Source organism: Penicillium solitum, assembly GCF_028829755.1.
Source record: "Penicillium solitum strain IBT 25940 chromosome Unknown utg000005l_segment0_segment0, whole genome shotgun sequence".
Lineage (NCBI taxonomy): Eukaryota > Fungi > Ascomycota > Eurotiomycetes > Eurotiales > Aspergillaceae > Penicillium > Penicillium solitum.
The window spans coordinates 3,253,466-3,278,761 of record NW_027072125.1 but is presented as its reverse complement, the minus strand read 5'-3'; the positions used below and the strand labels follow the sequence as shown (position 1 = coordinate 3,278,761).

The 25,296-nt window shown below is 50.3% G+C and overlaps 7 protein-coding genes across 7 annotated transcripts; 5 read left to right on the top strand and 2 right to left on the bottom strand.

Annotated features, from left to right (window-relative positions):
• Nucleotides 1-1,106: 1,106 nt before the first annotated feature.
• osm1 (putative fumarate reductase Osm1) lies at nt 1,107-3,025 on the top strand (the record flags this gene model as incomplete). The annotated part of the gene is made up of 2 exons (XM_040960313.2): nt 1,107-1,143; nt 1,194-3,025. 2 exons carry the CDS (start codon nt 1,107-1,109, stop codon nt 3,023-3,025), a joined length of 1,869 nt encoding a protein of 622 aa, XP_040809248.1.
• Nucleotides 3,026-3,622: 597 nt separating this feature from the next.
• Nucleotides 3,623-5,110, bottom strand: N7455_008843 (uncharacterized protein; the record flags this gene model as incomplete). Its single annotated transcript, XM_040960320.2, has 1 exon — nt 3,623-5,110. The coding sequence occupies one exon, from the start codon at nt 5,108-5,110 to the stop codon at nt 3,623-3,625; it is 1,488 nt and encodes a 495-aa protein (XP_040809214.2).
• A 1,543-nt stretch (nt 5,111-6,653) lies between these two features.
• N7455_008842 (protein phosphatase 2A regulatory subunit CDC55) lies at nt 6,654-8,463 on the top strand (the record flags this gene model as incomplete). Its single annotated transcript, XM_065605990.1, has 6 exons — nt 6,654-6,697; nt 6,833-6,873; nt 6,955-7,052; nt 7,122-7,770; nt 7,826-8,388; nt 8,440-8,463. The coding sequence occupies 6 exons, from the start codon at nt 6,654-6,656 to the stop codon at nt 8,461-8,463; spliced, it is 1,419 nt and encodes a 472-aa protein (XP_065460939.1).
• Nucleotides 8,464-9,808: 1,345 nt separating this feature from the next.
• Nucleotides 9,809-14,806, top strand: N7455_008841 (transcriptional regulator SIN3; the record flags this gene model as incomplete). The annotated part of the gene is made up of 4 exons (XM_040960299.2): nt 9,809-9,909; nt 9,989-10,053; nt 10,140-14,089; nt 14,144-14,806. 4 exons carry the CDS (start codon nt 9,809-9,811, stop codon nt 14,804-14,806), a joined length of 4,779 nt encoding a protein of 1,592 aa, XP_040809206.2.
• A 1,180-nt stretch (nt 14,807-15,986) lies between these two features.
• coaT (acetyl-CoA hydrolase ACH1) lies at nt 15,987-17,695 on the top strand (the record flags this gene model as incomplete). The annotated part of the gene is made up of 3 exons (XM_040960342.2): nt 15,987-16,129; nt 16,183-16,423; nt 16,502-17,695. The coding sequence occupies 3 exons, from the start codon at nt 15,987-15,989 to the stop codon at nt 17,693-17,695; spliced, it is 1,578 nt and encodes a 525-aa protein (XP_040809227.1).
• A 638-nt stretch (nt 17,696-18,333) lies between these two features.
• Nucleotides 18,334-19,021, bottom strand: N7455_008839 (uncharacterized protein). The gene is made up of 3 exons (XM_040960336.2): nt 18,662-19,021; nt 18,445-18,572; nt 18,334-18,375 (listed from the first exon to the last, which is right to left on the bottom strand). Exons 1-3 carry the CDS (start codon nt 19,004-19,006, stop codon nt 18,360-18,362), a joined length of 489 nt encoding a protein of 162 aa, XP_040809239.2. The 5' UTR covers nt 19,007-19,021; the 3' UTR covers nt 18,334-18,359.
• A 4,303-nt stretch (nt 19,022-23,324) lies between these two features.
• btgE (putative cell wall glucanase (Scw11)) lies at nt 23,325-25,103 on the top strand (the record flags this gene model as incomplete). Its single annotated transcript, XM_040960341.2, has 1 exon — nt 23,325-25,103. One exon carries the CDS (start codon nt 23,325-23,327, stop codon nt 25,101-25,103), a length of 1,779 nt encoding a protein of 592 aa, XP_040809267.2.
• Nucleotides 25,104-25,296: the final 193 nt, after the last annotated feature.

The following is a 25,296-nucleotide window of genomic DNA, read 5'->3' as shown; positions in this document are numbered from 1 at the left end:
CGCTATCGCATGGACTCTTGGTGTATACTTTCTCGGTGCGCATTGACCCGAGCGACCGCAGGAGAAATCCACAATATGGTAGTGAGCTGTCGAGCTCAACCAGAACAAGGCTCGGTGAGGTGCAAATCTGAGGATTCTCTCCTGTTTATACTATTTATACTCCCTATACGGAGTATAAAAATGCAGAACCAAGTCGGCATTTGAATTGAAAACCGGTGGACGCACGGTGCACAGATGAGATCATCAGCCCCACTGAGGCAATTCCCATCCCCGGATTAGGTCAGCTCCACATTGTTGTTCCACCAATCAGAGACCACATGTTCCTCAGCCGGCAACTGGTTTTGCCTCTTTCCGATCATTTCCAAGGTCCATGAGTTGCCTATTTGATATTTCCAGAGAACCATTGGGATATCGAATCCGTATTATATACATATATGTACTACATAGTACCTAGGTAGGCCTCGAATAGATCCAAAGTGAGATTCAAATATTCAAATGTTAAAATGGTACTTTCTCCTCACGCATCATGCCACGCATAATGCGGAAGCTTCGGACACCGCAATTGTTATTCCGAGGTTCACACTTCGTTCTGTAAGGACCGAGGAACCTTGGAACACGGAATTCAAGGTCTGTTTCTCTGCTAGAAAATACACTTATCGAGTACCAGTAGTACGTTCTACTAATTCCGTTGATATTTCCAATGTAACTTCCGTATTTTGGTTTATTCCCTTCCCCTCAACTTCTTGAAAGGCCTGGAATGTGACATGACGCAGATGCATGTGAAAATGAAAATGAAACATTCTAGACAGTTGAATCTAATAAGATGTATTCCATGTAGTTCAATATTATATATCGCATGTGATAACTACCCCGGACTGTAATAAAAAACAATAAAAAACAGACAAACCAGAGGTGGGCAATTAGTATTACAGCGGGTACCCCCATCTTTCATCTCCCCACGTCTTCCATTCTTTCGTGCCTCGGCCGATAGACCGTCGGCTTCTGACCTGCCCCGAACCCTTTCTCTCTTTCTCTTTAATATCCTTTCCTTCCTTTCTTTTTTTTTCTCTCCTCCATATTCACCTTTTATCTCTACACATAACATAATGGCTGCACCTCAAGTAATTGTGGTCGGTGGTGGCCGTAAGGATCCCTTTCCCCGCATTCTCTCCGTTCCAGCTAACCCTCTCCAGTCTCTGGCCTCAGCGCCGCACACACCATCTACCTCAACGGTGGCAATGTCCTCGTTTTGGATAAGCAGGCTTTCTTCGGTGGTAACTCTACCAAGGCCACCTCCGGTATCAACGGTGCGCTCACTCGCACTCAAACCGATCTCGGCATCCAGGACAGCGTCAAGCAGTTCTACGAAGATACCCTCAAGTCCGCCCGTGACAAGGCCCGTCCCGACCTGATCAAGGTTCTGACCTACAAGTCCGCCTCCGCCGTCGAGTGGTTGCAGGATGTCTTCAACCTCGACCTCACCCTCGTCTCCCGTCTCGGAGGACACACTCACCCCCGCACACACCGTGGCCATGATGCCAAGTTCCCCGGTATGGCCATCACCTACGCCCTCATGCAGCGATTGGAAGACCTCTCCGAAAATGAGCCCGGTCGTGTCCAGATCGTCAAGAAGGCCAACGTCACCTCCATCAACAAGTCCGGTAACAATGTCACCGGTGTTACCTACACCATCAACGGCGAAGAGAAGTCCGTCGAAGGTGTCGTCGTTCTCGCTACCGGTGGTTACGCCGCTGACTTCAGTGACACCTCCCTCCTCAAGAAGCACCGCCCCGACACCTTCGGTCTGTCCTCCACCAACGGCACCCACGCTACCGGTGACGGCCAGAAGATGCTGATGGCCATCGGTGCCAACGGCATCGACATGGACAAGGTCCAGGTCCACCCCACCGGTCTGGTCGACCCCAAGGACCCAGATGCCAAGTTCAAGTTCCTTGCCGCTGAAGCCCTCCGTGGTGAGGGTGGTCTCCTCCTCAACGCCGACGGCCAGCGCTTCTCTGACGAGCTCGGCCACCGCGACTACGTCTCCGGCAAGATGTGGGAAGAAAAGGAGAAGGGCAAGTGGCCCATCCGTCTTATCCTCAACAGCAAGGCCTCCAAGGTCCTGGACTTCCACACCCGTCACTACTCCGGCCGTGGCCTGATGAAGAAGATGACCGGCGCCGAGCTCGTTGCCGAAATCGGCTGCGGCGAAGCAGCCCTCAAGAAGACCTTCGACGAGTACAACCTCATCGCCGATGGCAAAAAGAAGGACCCCTGGAACAAGCGTTTCTTCCACAACATGCCCTTCCAGCTCGACGACGAGTTCCACGTCGCTCTCATGGAGCCCGTTCTCCACTTCACCATGGGTGGAATCGAGATCGACGAGCACGCCCAGGTCCTCAACAGCGAACAAAAGCCCTTCGACGGCCTCTACGCCTGCGGTGAACTCGCCGGCGGTGTCCACGGCGCCAACCGTCTCGGCGGTTCCTCCCTCCTCGGCTGTGTCGTCTACGGCCGTGTCGCTGGTGACTCTGCCTCCCAACACCTCTTCCAGAAGCTCATCACCAACGGCTCCTCCACCGCCGCCTCCCAGCGTCTCGGTCAGATCTCTCTCCACATCGACCCCAACACCCCCGGCAAGGTCTCTGTCGAATGGGGCAGTGCCGCTACCGGCGGAAACCTCCCTGCTCTCGCTCCCCTCGCTGCCCCTGCCCCCGGCGCCGAGGCACCCGCCTCCAAGCCTGATCCCGCGACCTTCACCATCCCGGAGACTGAGTACTCCATGGAGGAAGTCGCCAAGCACAACTCCAAGGAGGACCTCTGGGTCGTTGTCAAGGGTATCATCCTCGATCTCACCAACTGGGTCGATGAGCACCCCGGTGGCGCAAACGCCCTGTACAACTTCATGGGTCGTGATGCTACCGAGGAGTTCGCTATGCTCCACGATGATGAGGTCATCCCCAAGTACGCTGCTCAAACTGTGATCGGTCGTGTCAAGGGCCAGACCCCCAGCTTGGAGCTGTAGAGGTTATATCAAAACCTTCTTCTTTATGCCTCTTCTCCTTGATGACCGCTCCCTCCCTCGATGAAATATGATCCCTCCAGCGTGTGATCTCTCATACCCCCGTTTCGTCTCTTTCTGCTGTTTCTTGTGCTGGCTTTGGCACGCTCGCTTCTTCCAGTCCTCGGATCTAAGATCCGATTGGATCAACTTGGTTCTTGTGTAACATACATAGCTTATTTTGGAATATATTCTTTTGAGTCATACATCGGTTTTGGTTTGATGTAGTTGTAGTTGTAGTTGTAGCTGTGGTCTGTTCTAGGGCTCAGAGGGTCGTGCCTAGAAAGCCCTAGTACACCCAATAACCAGAAGACAGCTAGCCAATCCTGAATGCCGACAACTGCCGAGGTAAGGTACCAATGAGAATTTTCCGTACAATCAGCCAAATACTCACTGCGTGCTGGTATTATATCTCGTATATATCTAGCCTAATATTTACATATACATGTACATGGTATATCGACACAAAACCAAAAGCCCTACTACAAGAGCACGTAGAACCTAAACCCCCAACCCTCCTACTAGTACTTCTCAATATAAATTCCAATACAGTCCGTACAATCACCCCTTCATATGCATCAAAATCATCTTCAACCTCCTCACAGCAGGCCCATCCTCCCCATGCCCCAACCCCTCAACCCCCTTCTCCTCAATCTCCGCCTTCGCCTCCTCAAGCACAGGCTGCAAAAATCCCCATACTTCGTCATGATATCTCTCCTGAACGCCAATCCAATCGCCCGCGCCAGGGAGATTCGCTAACACAGCATCACGGAGTGAAGTAGAATTCGAATTCGAAGTCGAAGTCGAAGTAAACCCAGCACCCGTAGACACGGCATTCCCCTCCCCAATCCTAGTCCCACTCCCAGCCCCAGCCCCAACCCCAACCCCCTGACTCAAAAAGACTTCAATATCAGTCTCCTGAACACCAACCCATTCACTTCCACCAGGAATATTCCTCAAAACATCATCGCGGATTGAAGTAGGAATGAAACCAGAACCAGAACCTGTAGCCATAGCCATAGCATTCCCCTCCCCAGTCCCAATCCCAATCCCAGTTCCACTCCCAATGCCAATACCGCTCTCAGCCCCAACCCCCTGACTCAAAAAAACATCGATATCAGGAATAAGACTCGCACCCGTTAACCGCACATTCCCTTCTCTTTCCTTATTCCTATCCTCCTCCACATCCAACCCCAACCCCCTCCGAAAAGAATCAAGCATCTCCCTCTCAGCAACAGAAAGTGGAGCCGGTGCAGCGGCAATATCAATCTCGCTATCGGGTACAGTGGTCGGATCCTCGAAATTCGGATCGAAGGTTATATCAGATAACAATGACACGACCGCTGCACCGTCCGTAGTTGGGGTATCTGTTGTCTGTGGGGTTTGTTGGTCGTGCCATTGTCGCTGCCAGACGGTTTCGAATTGGTGTTGGGTTGGATCGTGGGCGCGGGCTTTGCCTTTCCAGGTTGAGGAGGGGGTTTGGAGGTCTTGAGATTGGAATTGGGGTTGGTTTGTATTTGTTGTGGTGGTTGTTGTATTTGCGCGTAGCAAATCCGCCTGTGTGTTGTCTATTCCTATCCCATCATATCCGTGTGTATATGCATTTCCCTGGAACTCGTCTTCTGTCAAGGCGGGTAGAGCGAATCCGCCCGGTGTTGATGTATATGTATCGTGTTCGCGGAAGGACTGCGCTGCATATGCAGACCCGGACGCAGAACCTGAACTTGAACCGGGGGCTCCATGCGGTGTGGTATTTGCGGATAGATCCCTGCTTGTTTGTGTATTCGGGAGCGAGGATGGACCGGCTGGTTTGCTGCTTGTGGTGGATGCTAGGGTGTTGGCTAGGTCGGAGCTCGGTTGGAATGCGGATTTTGCTAGGCCTGTTGCGGAGGTTTGGATGCGGGATGCTAGTGAGGGCGCGGAGGGTGCGGAGGTGGAAGGGGGTTTGGCGGAGGGGGTGTTTGAGGTTGAGGCTGAGGATGATGGGGCCGGGGCCGGGGTGTTGGAGTTGGGGTTGGGATTGCCCCGCATGTTCTCTTGGTTGGTCATGGCTTGGATCTTTGGATTTTGGGTTTGGGATTAGGGATCATGAGGCTGAGGTGTAGGGAGTGAGGGTTTAGGGTGAGGATGAGATGTAGGGATTGGGATTCGGGGATGGTAACTCTTCCAAGGTTGTCGGCTTGATGTTCGGCTTGGTGTTCGGCTTAATGTGCCTGGGCCGGATGATGCAGGGAAGCATGTGAAGGTCGACTGGGATGAAGTATATAGCATGATATGTACTGGAATAGGAAAGATAATATATTGTGTAGGAGTTAATAGGGTATCTGGATATTTTTGGTTATACATTCTTAAAAAATTAGACTCATTTAGAAATATGACAGATCTGGGGATATTCGGATATGTCCAATAATCAAATATATACTTGTAGATCTATACTCATATATGAAGGAATTTTCAACAGAACATGGATGCTCCGGATTTGAATGAATACCCCCAATTGCCCTTTTTAATTCCCCTCCTAGATAGCATATGATATGATATGATATATGCCAATGCTTAATTTGGCGGAGACCTGCTTGGGCCTCAAGGATGACGACAGAGGCGCATAATACTGTTTCGGGCATATAGATGATTGAATACCAAATTCAAAGAGGTAGATCCAACTCAATCTGAGTAGATAACTAGTTAATAACCCAATATTTCAATTGAGAGTCCAACTTTAACCCGTGGTAGTCGTATACGGGTTACAAGGCCGGGAGAGGGGCGCCGAAGGGCAATGTTACAGTCGTTGGCAGTGTTGATGTCAGCATGTTGCAGGTGCCCGACCTGAATGATTTTGATGCAGAATATTCAATCAAAATGGCCATGGCTAAATGGAATCAAATTTGATTATTATTAATTTTTCTTCACTTGAGAAATAAACTAGAATCTCTCCTAATATTGACGGTGCCCAAGAAACTGGTTCACCTCAGTTTTGGTATCTCCGTAACTCTCCCCACCACCGCCTCAAACTCATCTGGGCAACTTCAACTTCACAACTCTTTTCCTTGTCTTTCTTCATCGCCTCCGGACCAAGTACGCAACCCACATCCCCTTTTCCCCTTTTATGTTTTTGGACTTGATTCTAACGAAAAACCCTTCCTCAATAGAAACTTTTCTCTTATGACCCCCTCTCAAGCTCGTCTGCTGCGGGTCCACTCATAACAAGCACACTCACTGTGTTCTATCATCAAGCTACGTTGCCATCTCATTCGGCAACAGCTCCCTTCATTCTTCAGCTCGTCTTTCCAACTTGGATCGTTCAAAGCTGTTTCCCCCCCTCTGCCCCTCTTTTCGCCTTACCGCCATCCGCCAAACCCCTCGCACACCATCTCCGGTGACCGACTGTTCTCTCAATTTCCGCTTTCTCCAATCGTTATTCCCATCCGACCGAATTCTTTCGTGTCGGCTATCGCGCCTACTTCGCTTCAACCTAAGTGATTCTTTGCATCGACAATAGAGCTCTCACCAGGCATTTGCCAGCCCGCATTTCCCGTCCCTCCTATCTTGGTCCTTGCCCTTGTCGCGTTCAAGGGCTAGTTAGAACGTGAAAATGGTAGACAGAGATCCAGGCACACCTACCTGGAAGTTCACACAGTAAGTTCGCCCCGGATCAACGCCTTTTCGGACTTTCCCACCCTGTGGTTTCCATTTTTCTCTTCCTTTTGTTTAGGCGCCATCGACACAACGCCACCACAAAGAGTCATTGAATGGGGACTAACTTAATCTTAGATGCTTCGGCGATAAAGGCGATGTAGAAGATATTACAGAAGGTAATTGGCAGCCTCCCTCGCACTACTCGGCCGAATCTGGTCAATCTCCACAGAGTGCATCGACTGACAAGCGCTCTGCAGCGGATATCATCTCGACCGTCGAATTTGACCACACCGGTAACTATTTGGCCACTGGTGACAAGGGAGGAAGGGTAGTGTTGTTCGAGCGAAACGAGACGGTAGCCCACCCCCTCCGGTCTTTTCAATTTTTTCTTGTTTTGCCTTGCGCTAATCACTGAACAACACAGAAAAAAACCTGCGAGTATAAGTTTCACACAGAGTTCCAGTCACACGAGCCAGAGTTCGATTATCTCAAGTCGCTAGAGATCGAAGAGAAGATCAACAAGATAAAATGGTGCCGACGACAGAATGCATCCCATTTCCTCCTTTCGACGAACGACAAGACGATAAAGCTTTGGAAGGTCTTCGACAAGTCGCTGAAGGTGGTCGCCGAGAACAACTTATCGAATGAACTCACTCCTGCGAACCCGGTTGGAGGTGGAGGTATGGCTCGCGCCCCCCGCGTATCCTTCAAGGACCCCTCTGCACTCAAGCTGCCTCGTCTGACACACCATGACACTGTGGTTGCTGCTGTTCCGCGGAGAACATACGCCAACGCTCACGCGTATCATATAAATAGCATCTCAGTTAACAGCGATGGTGAAACCTTTATCAGCAGTGACGACCTGCGAGTGAACCTATGGAACCTCAACATCCAGGATCAGAGCTTCAACATCGTGGATATCAAGCCAGCGAATATGGAGGAACTCACAGAAGTCATCACTGCGGCCGAGTTCCACCCGGTCAGCTGTAACTGGTTCATGTATGCCAGCTCCAAGGGCACAATCAAGCTTGCGGATATGCGACAACGGGCGTTGTGTGACGAACACGCCAAGCGTACGTTACAACTAGGAAATTGTGCCAATTACACGCACTGACTATTTTAATGCAGAGTTCGAACAAGAAGAGGATGCCTCGTCCCGTTCCTTCTTCTCCGAGATTATCTCCTCCATCTCCGACGTGCGATTCTCCAACGACGGGCGGTACATTGTGTCCAGGGACTACTTGACAGTGAAGATTTGGGATGTCAACATGGAACGCCAGCCAATCAAGACCATCCCCATCCACGAGCACCTGCGCCCTCGCCTCTGCGATACGTACGAGAACGATAGCATCTTCGACAAGTTCGAGGTGGTCTTCTCTGGCGACGCGGAGAACGTTATGACCGGCAGCTACAACAACAACTTCATGATCTACCCCACACAAGAAGAAAAGGATACGGAGATTGTGCTCCAGGCAGACAAGTCGGCATTCAAGGCAAAGAAGGTTGGTGTACCGACGCCGATGAGCAAGGGTAACGGAAAGAAGGCCGGTTCGCGATCCGGCAGCCCTGCCGGCCCCGGCAGTCGCATGAAGAAGGAGACCGATGCGGATCAGATCGACTTCAACAAGAAGATCTTGCACATGAGCTGGCATCCATTCGAAGACAGCATTGCAATTGCGGCGACAAACAATGTAAGTCTTGTGTCTCTGTCTAAACCCTAACAATGCTAATTATGAATACAGCTCTTTGTCTTCTCCGCTCTTTAATCGCACCAAGTACCATCGTACCATCACAAGGCCATTATCATTTTCCATGAACAGGCGCATCTGGGGTTTGGATCGGGTGGCTGGAGGGCCTTGGGTGAACAGGCAAGATATGAAGAATGAAAACCAGAAAATAATGATAGCAGCAAGCCACAGGTTCCATAATCACAGGACTTTCCCCTTCCTCCCTTCCCTCAATTCCCCATCTCTGCTCTCGTTGTGGAACTCATCTGTCTGAGTTTTGGAGACCTAGTTTTTCTTTACCTATGTCCCCTTTTACTCTTTCCCTGCTATTGTGGTGGGGTTGCCGAAGGCGTTGTATGGTGGTCAACTCATGATAGAGAATGTCATGCCTGTTTTGAGGCCATTTCCATAGTTACTGAAAGACTATAGATTTGGTAGCTAACTAGCATGGAGACTAACTAGCATGGAGATGTTAGAAGTCCTTAGTTCCAAGCAGATCAGTATAATTTTACGGTATAGGCGTTTTTCTTGCTTTATCTGTTACTTTCTCTGAATATATAGGAGAAAAGACATCCAGAAAATGTGCCTCGAAAATGTATTTTTTAGAGAGGACCTTGAAAAAGATGAGGCCACTCAACTGGCCGTTGTTAGCCAGCCCTTACCCTCCGCCCCTTTCCGAGGCATGACAAGCGAGAGGCACCCCCAGCCTTCAGAATGAGCCTTGATATGCAGATTGATACAGAAGATAGGTTATACAATGAACAATAAGCTACAGGTCTATTGAAATCATCCACCTCCATTCACGACTCATGCTATTCACGTTTGTTCCCCTGTTCCCTCAATGCCTGTCATGTTTTTCTGCCGGCAATGGCGGGCGATGACGAAGGCGGACTGAAATTGACCTACCGCACAATACAACACATGACCAATGGACCGCCTCCCATTGACGGAAATCCCGCCAATAGATACAAACAATACCGTAATAAATGAATTCTGAATACACTTCGGAGAATCGAATGTCCGACAAGCAGTCACTAAGCCAGAATAGGTTAGCTCCGGAGAGGAAAGCCTCCACAGGAGCCCGCGATCGGTCGCGCGCAATTCCATCACCCCAGTCTGTGTCTCCTTCTTGTCTATCGTACTTCTACTTCCCTACCGGTTCTTTCTTGCTGCGTGGAGTCGGTTTCTGTCTTCTTATCTGCAGGATTTCAGGTCATGCTGTGACCCTAGTGCAACCTGAGCGTTGCCAGTCGATTCCAACCCACGAGACTACGAGCTCCAGCTCTTCGATTACCAGACCCTGACTTTTTCTCCCCTCCTCGACCCTTCTTATCCGTCAAATCTACCTTCCTACATATCTCCTACTGGGGTTCGTGCATACATCATGAACTCTGGAAACGATAACTGGCACTCCTCCGGTGGGCCGCCGTCGCATCCTGGCATTGATCAAATGAACCAGCAGCCTCGGCCCCTGGGGTCATTCAGGTACGAGCAGCCGTGTATAGTACAAGCGGCTTGATGCCTTGATATCAAAGACTAACACGATGTTCTTGCGCTTCCACAGTCAAAATCCCTCTCAGCAAGGTCCGGCCTCACAATCCTCGGGCCCAGTACTTCCCCCTCCAGGTGGTGAGTGCCTCCTTGTGAACTACAGATTTCCACGTGGAAATCCAGTGGTAAAAACACTTTTAAACTAACTGATCATGCTATTATAGGACCCTACCACCCTGGCCAGTCCGGTGGCCATTCTCTTCCTGGACTGGCAGAATTAAGCCAGACCCACGGAAATCCGCACCAGCCTTCCGCGTACGGCCAGCACCCAGCAGGCCCGTCGCATAACAGCGGCCATTCTCTTCCCGGAATCGGCCAAGCCATGCAACACGCTTCTCCCCAGCTCAACCGCGAGCGGGAGCGGGACTCCAGGGAGCGCGAAATCATTGAGCGCCAGCGCCAGGAGGAAATGGCTCACCGTGAGCGTGAGCGCGAGCGCGAGCGCGATCACCGTGAACAGATTGAACGGCAGCTAGAACGCCGCGAACAACCCCACCACCCTGTCCAGAGCCACACTGGCTCGATCCCTCTCCATCAACCCGTGGCCAATAAAGTCCCCAACTCCATCCACGGCCCGGGCGGACTCCTCTCCACCCTTGGCGGAAACCCGCAAAACGGCCACCAGGGCGGACCTCAGTCTGCTGCTGGCTTGTTCGGTCCTCAAATGCAGCACGGCGAAGGTACACCTCGCTCGTACATGCAGCACCCCGGTGGTCCACCAGGACAGCCTATGATGGCATACAATGCCGCCGGACAGCAAATTCCAGGAAATGTTGCAGCTCTTGCACAGGGCCAGCAGCCGATTCTAAATGATGCTCTCAGCTACCTCGACCAGGTCAAGGTGCGCTTTGTTGACCAGCCAGATGTCTACAACCGTTTCTTGGATATCATGAAGGATTTCAAGAGCCAGGCTATTGATACGCCGGGTGTGATTCAACGTGTTTCGACACTTTTCAATGGTCATCCTGCTCTTATCCAAGGATTTAATACCTTTTTGCCCCCTGGCTACCGCATTGAGTGCGGTACCGAAGACAACCCTGATGCGATTCGGGTCACAACCCCGTCGGGCACAAATACACTCAGCATGCCACGTGCAGGACGTCCTTTTGAGACAATCACCAATGCACCCCCCTCCGGCGATCCACATGCTCGGTCTGATTTCTATCGTGACCAGTCTCGACCTGGCTGGCAACAAGGGCAGCAGCAGGATCAGCAGCAAGGCCCCGCCTCTGGATCTTACTCTCCTGGCTCAAGAATGATGGGTGGCATGTATCAACAGGATGGACCTGGACCCGCCCAAGAGCACCACTATGGTTACCCCACCCAACAGGAGCAACAAGCTGCATCTGCCATGACTCATCAGCAAGACCATCGTGGAGTGGCACAGCTTCAAGGCGCTGCCTCTGCGGCGTCCGCTGGACTTAGCAGGGCGTCTCTCATGGGAGTCTCGGCTGCTGGACAGAACTCTAGTCTCACCCAGCCAATGAACAATCTGGCTGGCGTCGGAACTGGTATGCTCCAGGGTGCTCAGGATCTGAACAAGCGTGGTCCCGTGGAGTTCAACCACGCCATCAGCTATGTGAACAAGATCAAGAATCGCTTCTCAAGTGCGCCAGAGATCTACAAGCAGTTCCTCGAGATACTCCAAACTTACCAGCGGGAGTCAAAGCCTATTCAGGATGTCTATGGACAGGTTACTCAGCTGTTCAACACTGCACCAGATCTCTTGGAGGATTTCAAACAGTTCCTGCCGGAATCCGCCGCGCATGCCAAACAAGTAGCCGCGCAACGCCAGGCTGAAGAGCAAGCACCTCTTAGCAATCTCCGTGGTGAACCTGCAGGTTTCACCTCCCAGACTCCTAACCGCGACGTCAAAATGCCTCCTCTGGGTCAATTCAATGTCAAGGACCCCAAGGAAAACAAGAAGCGTCGTGGTGGCCCAGGTGGTGTTGGCTCTATCTCGGGGCCTGCCGGTTCCGAAGCTGCTCGCTTGTCTGAGGCAAACAGAGGTGGCCAGAGTTCGCAGTTCGGTAACGCTAGTAAGAGACCGAAGTATCACCATGGAAAGCCTTCTGTCGACATGGCTAATGTCTCTCCCACTTTGATTCCTGCTCTCCCAGAGCCTCTTCCTCCCTCGGTCACCATGACTCCTAGCCAGGAAGAAATCGCGTTCTTCGACCGCGTGAAGAAGTTCATTGCCAACAAGCAAGTGTTCAGCGACTTCCTGAAGCTTTGCAACCTGTACACCACGGATCTCCTCGACCGCCACATCCTGGTCAAGAGGGCCGAAGGATACATCGGATCCAATGCTGAGCTCATGAGCTGGTTCAGACGTTTCATGAGCGCCGAAGAGCCTGAGGATAAGATCATCGACCCCAAGGCAAACCCGGAATCAGGTGTCGTCAACCTGGCTCACTGCCGGTCTCTGGGACCAAGTTACCGACTTCTCCCCAAGCGCGAACGCCAAAAGCCATGCAGTGGGCGCGATCCGCTTTGCAATGGTGTTCTTAATGATGACTGGGCCTCACACCCCACCTGGGCTTCGGAAGATTCTGGCTTTGTTGCGCACCGCAAGAACCAGTATGAAGACGCTTTGCATCGGATTGAGGAAGATCGCCACGATTACGATCACCACATTGAGGCTTGTACCCGTACCATCCAGCTGATTGAGCCCATCTGCCAGCAATTCCTGTACATGAGTGATGCGGAACGCATGGGATTCAAATTGCCACAAGGTCTCGGTGGCCAAAGCGAGGCAATTTATCAGCGTGTCATCAAGAAGATTTACGACCGTCAACGCGGTGAGAAAGTCATCCGAGACATGTTCCAACGTCCCTGCCACGTTCTTCCCATTGTCCTTTACCGCTTGAAGCAGAAGCTAGAGGAATGGAAGGCCTGCCAGCGCGAGTGGGACAAGGTCTGGCGCGAACAGATGCAGCGAGCATACTGGCGCAGTCTTGACCACCAAGCCATTGCAACCAAGCAAACCGACAAGAAGCTCTTCGTTGCCAAGAACATCCAGCAAGACCTGCAGACCAAGTTTGAGGATGCACAGGCTAGTCGCAAGAGCGGCCGGCCCCCGCCAAAGTTCCAGGCTGAATTCCAGTTCAACGATACTCAGGTCCTTCTGGACGCTGTCTACCTGCTTTTCCTGTACTTTGACCGCAACACCAATGGCTTTGGCGCTGATCCTCAGCGACTTATGGACTTTATCCGGGATTTCATTCCTACTTTCTTCGGCCTGGACCGTTACACCTTCAACTTGTACATGGACGAAGTCTACAACGCCATCAATGATGACGATGACACTTATGCCAATGATGATGTCTCGAACGGGAGCCGCAAGGGAGCGGACTTGCAGAAGCTGGATCTTCTGCGTGAGGCCCTTGAACGCGGAGGCCAGGCTGAGAAGCCCATTAAGGAGGATATTCTGAACAACCATGACGAACCCGCTGTTGTCCAAGTTTCTTCCACTGTCTCTGAGTCCGAGGATTCCTTTGACGTGGCTGAACTGCGCTGGATGGAGCATCCCGGAAAGGGTAACTTCAACCTTGAGCATGAATACACACTCAACGAGAAGTACAAGAAGAAGGAGCACCACATGTACAGCAACCTGAACATCTTCTGCTTCCTGCGTACTTTTGAGATCCTCTACTCGCGTCTTCTGCGCATCAAGGAGCAGGAGGAGTCCGCCCGCGAACAAGTCCGACGCGGTGTTCTACCCAAGGCTGCTCACGAGTTGTGTTTGATCGACCGATTCCCTGGTGATTTCTTCTATGATGTCGACCCCAAAGCCAACCTTTACAAGCAGATCGTGCGTATGTGCGAGGATGTCATCAAGGGTGACATCGATCAGGTTCACCTGGAAGAGACCCTGCGTCGTTTCTACATGCAGAGCGGATACCTGCTCTACAATCTGGAGCGTATATTCTCATCCATTTCTAAGTTTGTGGCGTCTATCTTCACCGGTGACTCTCGCGACCGCAGCTCCGACATTGTCAATCTCTTCTTCAAGGAACGCGAGAAGGAGGAGACTACCCACCACCAGGAGATTCAGTACCGCAAACAAGTTGAGCGACTGGTGAAGGATGGAGATATCTACCGCATTACTTTTGTGAGTTTTTCCTATTTTCAAACATGCCTTGGTAATAACTAACAAATCCTTCAGTACCCAACTGACCGCCGTGTCACCGTCCAAGTATTGACCAGCGAGGACACAACCCTCAACAACGACGAACTCACCCCAGAAGAGCGCTGGTCCTACTACGTGACCGCCTACTCGATGCGCGACCCCACCGAAGGCGTGCAATTCTCCAAGATGCGCATGCCCCTCCTGAAGCGCAACCTTCCTCCAAAGCTTGAAGAAGACGAGGAGTACGACCGCTACTACCGTACCCTTCAGCACCACGATGGCCTGACCATCCGCATCTGCGCCAACAACTACACCATGTTGTACCAACCACCCACCCACGACTGGTTCTGGCGTTCCAACTCGCCCATCCCGGAGAAAGACGCCGACGCCGAGGCCATCAAGGCCCAAGTGGACGAGCTCGCCAAGGAGAAGGCCGCGCTGCGCGAGAAGCGCCACGACCGCTTCGTCGAGAAGTTCGTCAACAACCCCTCCTGGGCCCGCGGTCTGAGCAAGGACCAGGTGGATGAGAGCAACCAGCGCTTCCGGTCCTGGGTTGACGGTACCCTCTCTGATAGTCCGGCTCCGGGCCGTGAGGGATCTGCGTCTGGTTCTGGCTCCGCGGCCCCCGCTAATGCGGAGGCGGAGAAGGACGATGGCGCAGATGTTGAGATGACCGACGCCGAGCCCACCGAGGCGTAGGGTGGTTGTGCTGGTAGTGTAACTTTTACGACGGGTCAGTCTCCTCCCAAATGGGTGGAGACTGACATGCATTATTGTTGATTGTGGGAAGGGGGACGGCGTACGATGAGGAAATTGCGATGAATAGTTTTTTTCTCCTTTTCTTTTTTTTTTTTCAACGATTTCCGTAGTTTTGTATTTGTATCTTCTTTTCTTTTTTTCTTCAAGTATCTCTTACTTTATTCTCACAAATGAAATGGCCATGGAGAGATTGGTCTGTTTATTCTTAATTTAATTTGAATTGTATGATTGCTTTCAGATCCTCATAACTTCCTGTATATCATATTCCATCCTAATGCGGTGATCCACTCGAACTCCTGGGGTAAGAAAGAAAATGAGATTCCTCCAGATCGTCGGGTTATCTTACTGTATCGGTATAATCGGCATATTCGGTATCACTAGCGGCAATATATATCCAATTGTTATGTATCCAATTTGTGTTAGTATGCAAATCTCCGTGTGGCCGAGCTGCATAGCCGATACTGGCCCGAGAAGTGGAGTCGGGGGAAACTCGGTGGGATCTACGGACTACTCCTCCGTATGTTCTTTTTTTTTTCAATGTTGTATATTGTGATAGTTGTAATGATTGTGATGTATATTTTGATTCTAGTTATGATGAGGAGATATTAAGCTGAAAAAGAGGGTTAATAATGTTAATAATGGCTATGTGCAAGCCCCCGGAAGTCGAAGAGAAAAAGGAGAAAAAGCGGAAATCCGAGATATTACCGAATGCCGAGTGAAGGCCGGGAAAACGCCATGGTTGACGTCATTATGAAACAATTTTTGCGATAAGAGCATCATCGAGGGGGAAGGGGGGGAGAGAATGGGGGAATTACTGGGGAATGAGATAGGAATAGGATGATAGATATATCTGTATATATAATATGTATAGATTAGAATTGAATTCGAATGCAATTGAATTGAAAATAAACTATACAATGTACTCTATCCAATATACAATTGTCAAGTCCATACGTAGCCCTACCAAAATCCAAAACTTCCATTCTCCCGGAGCTATCGGCCTCGCATTCCTTTGTGGAGACCTCTGCCCGTGGGGTTGAAGAAATTACTTATACCCCCAGATCCCCTTTTTTTCTCCTTCACACATCATTGACACTCTCCCCTCCTTTTTTTCTGCATCATGTCTGCTTCGGCCCTATTGAAGAGCCGTGTGCGGCGTCCTTCGTACTTGAAGAAGCTCGCCAAACCCGAGGATCTCATTCACCACTTCCCCAATGGCACGTACATCGGCTGGTCCGGATTTACCGGTGTCGGTTACCCCAAGTATGTAACACAGACCATTGGATGTTGAGAACGGACCATTAACCTCAATCTAGGATGCTTCCCAATGCTCTTGCAGACCACGTCGAGAAGAACGACCTCCAGGGACAGCTGAAGTACAACCTGTTTGTCGGTGCCTCCTCCGGCGCAGAGACCGAGAGCCGCTGGGCCCGCTTGAACATGATTGAGCGCCGCAGCCCTCACCAAGTCGGAAAGGAAATCGCCAAGGGAATCAACAACGGCCAGATCAAGTTCTTCGATAAGCATCTGAGCATGTTCCCCTCGGATTTGGTCTATGTAAGTCTTGACATTTCCAGAAAGAAAGAAAAAAAAAAAAAAGCCCAATCAACCCGCTAACCTCTTCGCTTCCTTCAGGGCTGGTACACTCTGAACAAGCCCAAGCCCACAATCGACGTGGCAGTCATCGAGGCTTCCGCCATCACCGAGAACGGAGGCATCATTCCCGGTGCCTCCGTCGGAGCTTCACCCGAACTGATCCAGATGGCCGAAAAGGTCATCATCGAAGTCAACACCTCCATGCCCTCCTTCGAAGGTCTGCACGATATCACCTGCTCAGACCTACCCCCAGGCCGCAAGCCCTACCTCGTTATGGCCCCGGAGGACCGCATCGGAACAAACTACATCCCCATTGACCCGGAGAAGGTCGTCGCCATCGTGGAGTCCAACTACCCCGACCAAACCCTCCCCAACGCCCCCGAAGACGAAGGCTCCCAAGCCATCGCCTCGAACCTAATCGAGTTCCTCAAGCACGAGGTCAAGCACGGCCGTCTCCCACCCAACCTCCTCCCCATCCAATCCGGCATCGGCAACATCGCCAACGCCGTCGTCGGAGGCCTCAGCAAGGGCGGCGCAGACTTCAAGAACCTCAAAGTCTGGACCGAAGTCCTACAAGACTCCTTCCTCGACCTCTTCGACAGCGGAAACCTCGACTTCGCAACCGCAACCTCCATCCGCTTCTCCCCAGACGGCTTCAAGCGCTTCTACGATAACTGGGAGCGCTACGCCGGCAAGCTCCTCCTCCGCTCTCAACAAGTCTCCAACTCCCCAGAAATCATCCGTCGTCTCGGCTGTATCGGCATGAACACCCCTGTCGAAGTCGACATCTACGCCCACGCCAACAGCACCTGCGTGATGGGATCACGCATGTTGAACGGACTCGGCGGATCCGCCGATTTCCTGCGTAACTCCAAGTACAGTATCATGCACACTCCGTCGGCGCGTCCTACCAAGACCGATCCTACTGGTGTGAGCTGTATCGTTCCGTTCGCGACACACATCGATCAGACCGAGCATGATCTTGATGTTGTTGTTACTGAGCAGGGTCTTGCTGATGTTCGTGGATTGTCGCCCAGGGAGCGCGCGCGCATTATTATTAAGAACTGCTCGCACCCTGACTACACCCCTATTCTGACTGATTACCTTGATCGTGCGGAATTCGAGTGTCTGCGCAAGGGTATGGGTCATGAGCCCCATATGCTCTTCCAGGCCTTTAACATGCACAAGAATCTGCAGGAGAAGGGTACTATGAAGATTGACTCTTGGGAGTAGATTTGACGGTTGTGTGTGTGTGAATACCTTGTGTATTCTAAAACTTGGATACGCGCTAGGTTAGGGCGTTTGGTATATCTATTAGCGGTTTATGTATATATAGTACTTGGAATATAAACTTTTCCTCTGGATTGTTTTGGTTGTAGATTAGTTGGCTTGTAGTTGGGGTGGTCCATGGACGTCTAGGTAGACTATGTCCGGGGTAATAAGCACTACTGAGGTACATAGACACTGGGTATTACATGAAGATCTAGTGGACTCCATAATGACGTCCAATTTGGCTAGGGTTTATGCTTAGTACTCGCATACAAATAGACCAGAATGGCATCAACTACGTTGAGAATTTATCCTTGAGTCTGTAGTGATCTTATTGCATGTCAATGGTTTACAGGATTGATTAAACGTATGTCCAAACAAATAAATTGTATAGAAACCAGATCTTACCACGCCAGACAGAACTCCACTCCTATATCAAGAAAGATATGGTATAATAACAACAAGAAACAAGCAATGCTGAAACACAAAAGCCAAAACCAAAACCGCCAACAAAAAGAAAACGTATAATCATATCAATCTCAATCCCCTTTTAATCTCCAAGTCTTATAAACACAAGGAAAGACAGAGTCTAAGAATCGAAACTGAGCCAATAACCCATTTAAAAGGATCAAAGTCCAGTAAGTCTATATCAAAGTCAGCACTAATCCCCTAACCACCAGATCTAAATCATGAGCATCGTGGATATAACGTACCGACTCCAGAGTGACCCGAGAATACCAGGCTGTGCAGCCTCAGACTTGCGCTTAGCCCAGCCATGATCGACGTTGTAGTGCTTTACATCTTGTAACCCGGCGAAGAGGCCTCGTCCGGCTGTTGCGCGCTTTGGGGATGTTAGTTAATGGATACTAATAGTGGATGGTGCATGGTGTATAGTGGCAGTGGCAGTGGCAGTGGCAGTGGTATACGTACGCGATGTTGTTGAGCGGAATTCCGAACCCAGTAGTCTGCGCCGTAATCATTTTGCAGACGGGCGTGTTCGCTATCGGTGGTTTTGGATGGAGTGGGCATTTTGTGTTGTTGTTTGGTTGGATGGTTGGATGGTTGTGTACTTGTGTTTGTGTAGATGTAGATGTATCTTGGAAGTATCAAGTAACCGAAGGATGTATATAAGAATATCGTTGTGTGATGAACAAAACAAACCCCCTCGTGTAACATCCCAACCTTATATACAAACACCACCTCCCATATCATAGCAAGATACAAAGCCACAAAGCCGCATAGCAAGTATGGCCTGACAGCATCGAACCAAACCATGTTTGTTCCGAGAGGCTGGGTCTCGGGACGTCGCCGTTAGCCGTTTCTGGGGAATTATAATGGATAGCATGATCTATATCTCGGATTGATTTTATCCGGGTTGGATGCTTAGATATTCCTGGATGTGGTTGGTAGTTGGGATGGTGACGTTGGAGGATGTGGTGCGATTACATGCGGATTTTTCCGTTTCTATTTCTGGGGTTAATATAAGCGGAGAATTAATCCTTTTCTTGCCGATTGTTATTCGACATCAGATGATTGGGGGATTGAAGGATTGGTGGTGATGGTACTTGCGGTGTGCTGTGTGGCATGATCGGGTGGCACGGTGATGATGGTCAGATTCAAGCGGCAAAAAGTAGGAACAAGAGGGAAAGTTTTACTTTGGATTTGATTTAATAAGCGTAGGATTGCTTGGAGTTGTTGTGTTATATTTTAATCTTGTGCGACAGTCTTTACTAGACATCCTAAAGCACATGTCTTAAACAATCCAGGGTTCAACTTCCGAAATTTGTACAGATACATTTAGAGCACCTCACTCTCAATTCCCAAGATTCGACAATACTGTCTTAACAAACATGTCCTATTTCCTCTCCTATTGCCGGTGATTCCTCCGCTATGCATCCATCCCTTTTCGGGGCTTGTCAGAACGAGACGACATTCAATCGTACAACACACAAACAAGGCCATCGGCCACTGGCAGACCACTGCACATAACTACAATGGTTGAAAATATTTTAGGGAGTTAATCCATGAAGCCGTCAGTTTAACCAGTCCAACAAACTTATCCATAGATCTAACCACTTCTTATGTGACGTTTCCCCATCCCCGCCTCCCTTGCGCCCCCTTGCACCCCGATGTCTATATTCTCCTCGAGATTGTTCCGTACACCCTGAAAAGTTGACATATATACCAAAGAAGAGGTAGGTAATTTGTAATCTAGTCGCGAGGGACACTCATCTAAGAATCAGGATGTAGATCCGAGAAACGCCGATCGGTATCCAGCCATCGGGCTTGCAGCTGACATGCGGCTTCATGTTTCATATTCTCCATCGAGGCACGAAAATCACTGAAAGGCACAGATATTGCTGGGCGAGCCTGAAGAGATGTCGGCCTTCAGTGCTTGTCTCATTTGTTCTGGGCAAGGATATTGGACCGAAGTTTATGACTTGCTCTGGCATTTCTTGATGAGCTCTGATATATATATTGTGAGGCCGGTCGGTGATTCTGTTCCAACATATTCCAATTACTTCTAAATCGGAGTAAAAAGAAAGCAAAGAATCGAAAACATCTTTAAAATATCTTTTTACATACATTGGTCGACCTATGCTAGATTTGACTTGTACGTTCTGTATGGGCATGCCATACAAGAGATACCTAATTACAAATTTACTGACCAGAGGGAATTGACACAATATAAGAGGACCCTGCGATATTGAGATATTAGGATAATAGTTTGGAATTCAACACCTATTAGTCATACCTGAAAAGCAAGTCGTATTAGAAATAATAAAAATGTTATTATTGAGAAATGGAGGTGAAGCGAGGAAGCACCTGAAGATCGAGGCATACATTCCACCGAGTGATATTCTCCATGTGGCCAGTGTGATACAGATCTCTCCCGAATATCTGAGATGTGGAATGCCATCCATGGAACATAAATTAGCCCTAAATTTGACATATCCAAAAGAAGAAAAAAAGAAAACCTGAGTCATATGCAGGGAAAACTGGTCTGCAGAAATTTCCCCGGAACCACCCACCGTTGAACCTTGGACCCTGGAAATCTTTTTATCAACAACATCCGGAGTACAAAAGAAAAACAAAAACAAGGCTGATAGAAAATCGCCACAATAGTCTCTGTGCGAATAGAACTGATTTTCCAGATCCCAAATCCACCAGACCACACGCCCCTGGAAACCCCTGAATAACCTCAAAGAGGATATTGCCAAGCCTCGACCTAAATACCAACTAAGCCCAGATCCGCTATTATCCTTGGCCTTTTGATCCATTGAAATTCGCAGATTGGCCAAGAGTATTTCGGCGGTCTGGATCGTTGAGTTGTCTTTGATTTGGGCAGTTTCTTTGTGTTGTCCGGAGTACCGAGTATGATGGGCGTTATTCCTTTACACACGAATGCGAACCAAGAACGTGGCAAGACTGGGCCTCAAAATACACAATTACATCACATCCTACCCAAACTCATTCAACCTTGTCAATAATTCAACCAATCTGTGGGGTAATTATCTGAAACAGACCAGACTAGTGAGAGAAAAACAACTGGTGCAAAACGGGCCCAACACATCTAATTCAGGAGTCAGACGCTAGCTATGATAGTTCGATAATAATAATACAAACATACATACTCCGTACATAGCGGTAATCTCCGCAAGACACACTATCCTCGGCCGTGCCCCAGTATCCGTGATCTACCCCATGGACGAGTTTTGATCGCCAGTGAATGGGATCCAGACTCCCAGCTTCATGACGATCAACATTCTATACATGAAATAGTAGAGGATCTGTTCATTATACACTTGCTGCTTCCATATGTCTGTGCACCGTATATAAACCTGTAACTAAAGCACTATCAGTGTGGGTATCGGTTATATCGGGTACTCAGGCTCCAGTGTTATTTTTATTTTGCTCTGGCAACGACACTAAGTAAATGCCTATGCCCCGAGTAGAAGGTGGTTCGTAGCCCACGCGGTCCTTCCCATTCGGCGCGATTAATTAATTGAACAGTTCAAGCTTCATGCCCCGTTTATTAACTGTTTTTGACTTTAAATTAGGCCGGGTGATCGGCTAGTTCATGAGTGCGCGTATGTGGCTGGCTAGATGGAGATCGTCAGGGGAGGTAGAAAACAGCGCATAGTTAACAACAAAGGGTATGTGTTGTTTCCATAGAGTACGGAGTAGAGTATGTTGATATGAGAACAATCTGGTTTGGGGGAAAACATGGGGATTGGGGAGATTTGTTGTGATGAGATGCGTTGTTGTGCCCAGGTTCGGTGGTAATCCGAGACATTGGTATTAAGGAATAATAAACAGAACTACTGTACTCCGTATGTGGTAGGTAATCCATAAGATTGAATGATACCCGTATTGTGATTTTATAATATAGATCGGCAGGGCGGAAATTAGAGGCTGCGTTTCAACCAATCAGAATACGAACCAAACTCCAATCCAGCTGCCACCTTGCCATTTCGGGACTGGTTGAAGACGCTATGACAGTCCGCCCCACATGGTGCAGGAAGAGACTTTCCTGTTTTCTTTGGTTTTTGACTTTGGGCTCTTGACCGGGGGATTTCTCTGTCTGACTTGGCATTGAGACATTGGCATGAAGCCATTCTACTGATCCACACATCCTTTGGATCTTTGCTTTGGAGACATTTCTTTCGGCTGGGTAACCGGGAACCGAGGGTTGAATGGGGGCTTGCCACCGAGTCAGCCACAGAGAGGCGATAGTGGTACCTTACATGGTCTGACAGGATATATGAAACCTTGGCCTCATTTTCGTCCAATGTGGCTTTTTAAGCGGTTAGGAGTTGGGAAACCGGACGCTGGACGACCCTCACAGCGGTAAGGGGAAGACTATTCTGGGTGTGAGACAGGATCACTATTTTCGACGCTGGGGCCAAAGGCTGAGAGGAATAGGAGAGAAGGCAGTGGACGATCCGTGCGGGGAGTGTATATGTATTGATAATAATAATGTTCGGATACGGGATACGGAGTACAGAGTATTGGTGGTTCCTATTGTAGATGAAATGACCGTTGGGCGAGAATATAATTTTGTACTCCGTACCTGCGCATTATTATGATCTGACTCTTAGTCACTGTACCTGCATGTGCCTGATATATGAAATCTGACTTGAATTTGCAAATGTACTCTTATGTACTGTATAGAACCAATGTATACAAAATACACCATGCAATCTCCACTCTTGCCCGAGCCGTGTGGGCCAACCACAAGCAGTCAACGTTCGGGTGTCGAATAAACAACCAATCAAATTGATCCTGTCCCTGAAAACACATCTAGACTCGTCCAGGGGTAATCTTAGGGTAAATTAAAATTCAGAGGCAATTCACGATCGGTGGACCTGTATCGGTGCAGACCACACTAGGGCCCTTTTTTTAGGTCTTTTTTCTCCTTTTCTCTTTTTTCCCCCCTAACTCCCCCGGTAACGATTTCTCCAACAAAAGGCCTTGCGTGCCCCCGATCACTGTCCTTTTACCTTCTCAACCCACGTTCTTTCAATTCTATACCACCGCTTCACTCGTTCAGCGGGCATTCATTCTTTTGCGTGGATATTATCTTTCCATAATGAAGGGATCTATTTTCGCCGCCGCCGCTTTGGTCGGCTCTGCCATGGCTGACGGTGTTCACCGTCGCCATGATGCTTTCCACCAGCGTCGTGAGGCCTCCGCCAGCGTCTGGTCCTCCTCCGTCCCTGCCGCCGAGGAGACCTGCGGCTGCACCACCAAGGTCATCACCTACTACGGTGATGCTACCCTGGTCCCCGTTGAGACTATTGCTCCTCCCTCTACTTCTACCTCTACTCCTACCTCCACCCCTACCCCCACCCCGGAGTCCACCAGCACTCTCACCAGCACTGTGCACTCTACCAGCACCAGCACTCTGACCGTGACTGTCTCGGGCTCTTCCTCGGCCCCCGCCTCAACGGCCCCGGTTGCCTCTAGCACCGCCGTTGCTAGCACTCCCGCTGTTGAGCTGCCCACTCCCGGTGTCAGCACCTTCTCCACCACCGGTGTCTACACCATCCCGGCCACCACCATCACCGTCCACGACACCACCACTGTCTGCGGTGCCACCTCCACTGAGGTTCCCAGCGGTACCCACACCTACGGTGGTGTTACCACCATTGTCGAGACTGCCACCACTGTCGTCTGCCCTTACGCCACTGTCAAGCCCTCCGGCTCCACCGTGACCAGCGTCATTGAGACCACCACCTACGTCTGCCCCTCCGCTGGTACCTACACTGTTGTTCCTCCTACCACCACCACTGTGCCCACCAGCACCGTTCTGGTCTACCCCACCCCCCAGACCATTGTCCCCGGTACCTACACCCAGGAGGAGAACATCGTCACTGTGACCCGCACCGACTACACCTACATCTGCCCTGTTGCCACCAGCAGCCTGGCCTCGACTACCGCCGCTGCTGTCCCCACCACCGTTGCTGCCACTACCACCACTGCCGCTCCCGTTGTCACCAGCACCAGCTCCGCCTCCAGCGTTGCTTCCAGCTCTTCCTCCACCACCTCCGCCGCCACCTCCACCGGTGTCCCCACCGTTCTCGGTGAGGGCCAGTACGGTATGACTTACTCTCCCTACACCTCTGGCGGTGATTGCAAGACCAAGCAGGAGGTTCTGTCCGACCTCAAGGTCATCAAGGGCAAGGGCTTCAACCTGGTCCGTGTCTACTCCACCGACTGCAGCGGCCTCGAGTTCATCGGTGACGCTTGCAAGGAGCTCAGCCTCAGCATCATCATGGGTGTCTACATCGACGGCTCCGGTATCTCCGCCGCCGAGGAGCAGGTCACTGAGATCGCCAAGTGGGGCGAGTGGGACATGGTTAAGCTGATCGTTGTCGGTAACGAGGCCATCCAGTCCGGCTACGTCGATGCTGCTTCCCTCGCCTCCTTCATCAAGTCCGCCTCCTCCAGCTTCAAGGCTGCCGGATACACCGGTGTCATCACCACCACTGAGCCCATCAACGTCTGGCAGCAGTACGGCGCTGCCTCCCTTTGCAGCGCTGTTGACATCGTCGGTGCCAACATTCACCCCTTCTTCAACGCCGATGTCACCGCCGAGAAGGCCGGTGAGTTCACCAAGGGCGAGTTCGAGGAGCTCGAGAAGATCTGTGGTGGAAAGGACGTCATCAACCTCGAGACTGGATGGCCCAACGCCGGTAGCGCTAACGGTGCTGCCATCCCCGGTACCGCTCAGCAGGCTACTGCCATCAAGTCCATCGCCAAGGCTGTTGGCTCCAAGTCCATCTTCTTCTCTTACTCCGATGACACCTGGAAGAACCCCGGTGAGTTCGACGTTGAGCAGCACTGGGGTTGCTCTGGAGTCTTCTAAGCGTGACGACTCTCCCATGGATTTTTGAATTTTTTTTGTTTAGTTCTGCAAATGCAAAACTTGTACAGGAGGACTAGGAGTTTTACCTTTCTCTGGCTTGGTGGTGTGTCTACGGACCCCAATCGGCCCTTTCTTCCCTTCTTGGATTCTATTTTAAATTTGACTCCTGTGGTAGATACACCTTTTATTTGAC